Source organism: Apis dorsata, unplaced genomic scaffold (assembly GCF_000469605.1).
Source record: "Apis dorsata unplaced genomic scaffold, Apis dorsata 1.3 scaffold_1088, whole genome shotgun sequence".
Taxonomy (NCBI): Eukaryota; Metazoa; Arthropoda; class Insecta; order Hymenoptera; family Apidae; genus Apis; species Apis dorsata.
In genome coordinates, this window is record NW_006264186.1 from 79,836 (window position 1) to 80,319 (window position 484).

Genomic DNA, 484 nt, shown 5'->3' on the forward strand with positions numbered 1-484 from the left:
AACAAAGGAGATATTTTTATAAAATGGATGGAAGGTGCTTCGACAAATATAAGCTATAATCTTTTGGATAAAAATGTGAAAAGTGGAAATGGCGAAAAAATTGCATTCTATTGGTAAAGTAACGCATTTTTTTTCTTATTTATCATTTATATATATCATTCGATGCCCATTGCAAAATTTTAAATTATGTAATTAACAATACACTCAATTAATCGGAATATCTAATGAAAAAAAATCCAGAACAGTAAAAAATTATAAAAATAATTATAATAAACATAATTAATATTTAAATAATATTAAAAAATTAATAAATATATTTCATTTTCTATTAAAAATTAAATTATTCCAACATTATTTGATTGAATTTTGTTTTATGTCTAATATGATAAAATTTTAAAATAATCAATAATTCAATTAAAATAATTAATATATTTTAGAATAGAATAAATAGATATATAAAAATAATAAATATAATAGCATAAAA

General features: G+C 17.1%; 1 protein-coding gene across 1 annotated transcript in view; it reads left to right on the forward strand.

Moving 5' to 3' along the window:
* LOC102678952 (acetyl-coenzyme A synthetase) overlaps positions 1–484 on the forward strand; it is a 23,019-nt gene that overhangs the window by 2,501 nt on the left and 20,034 nt on the right. Inside the window, 1 exon segment of the mRNA XM_006624654.2 lies at positions 1–113. This exon segment is cut by the window's left edge and continues 24 nt beyond it. Coding sequence (XP_006624717.1) covers positions 1–113 — 113 coding nt within the window.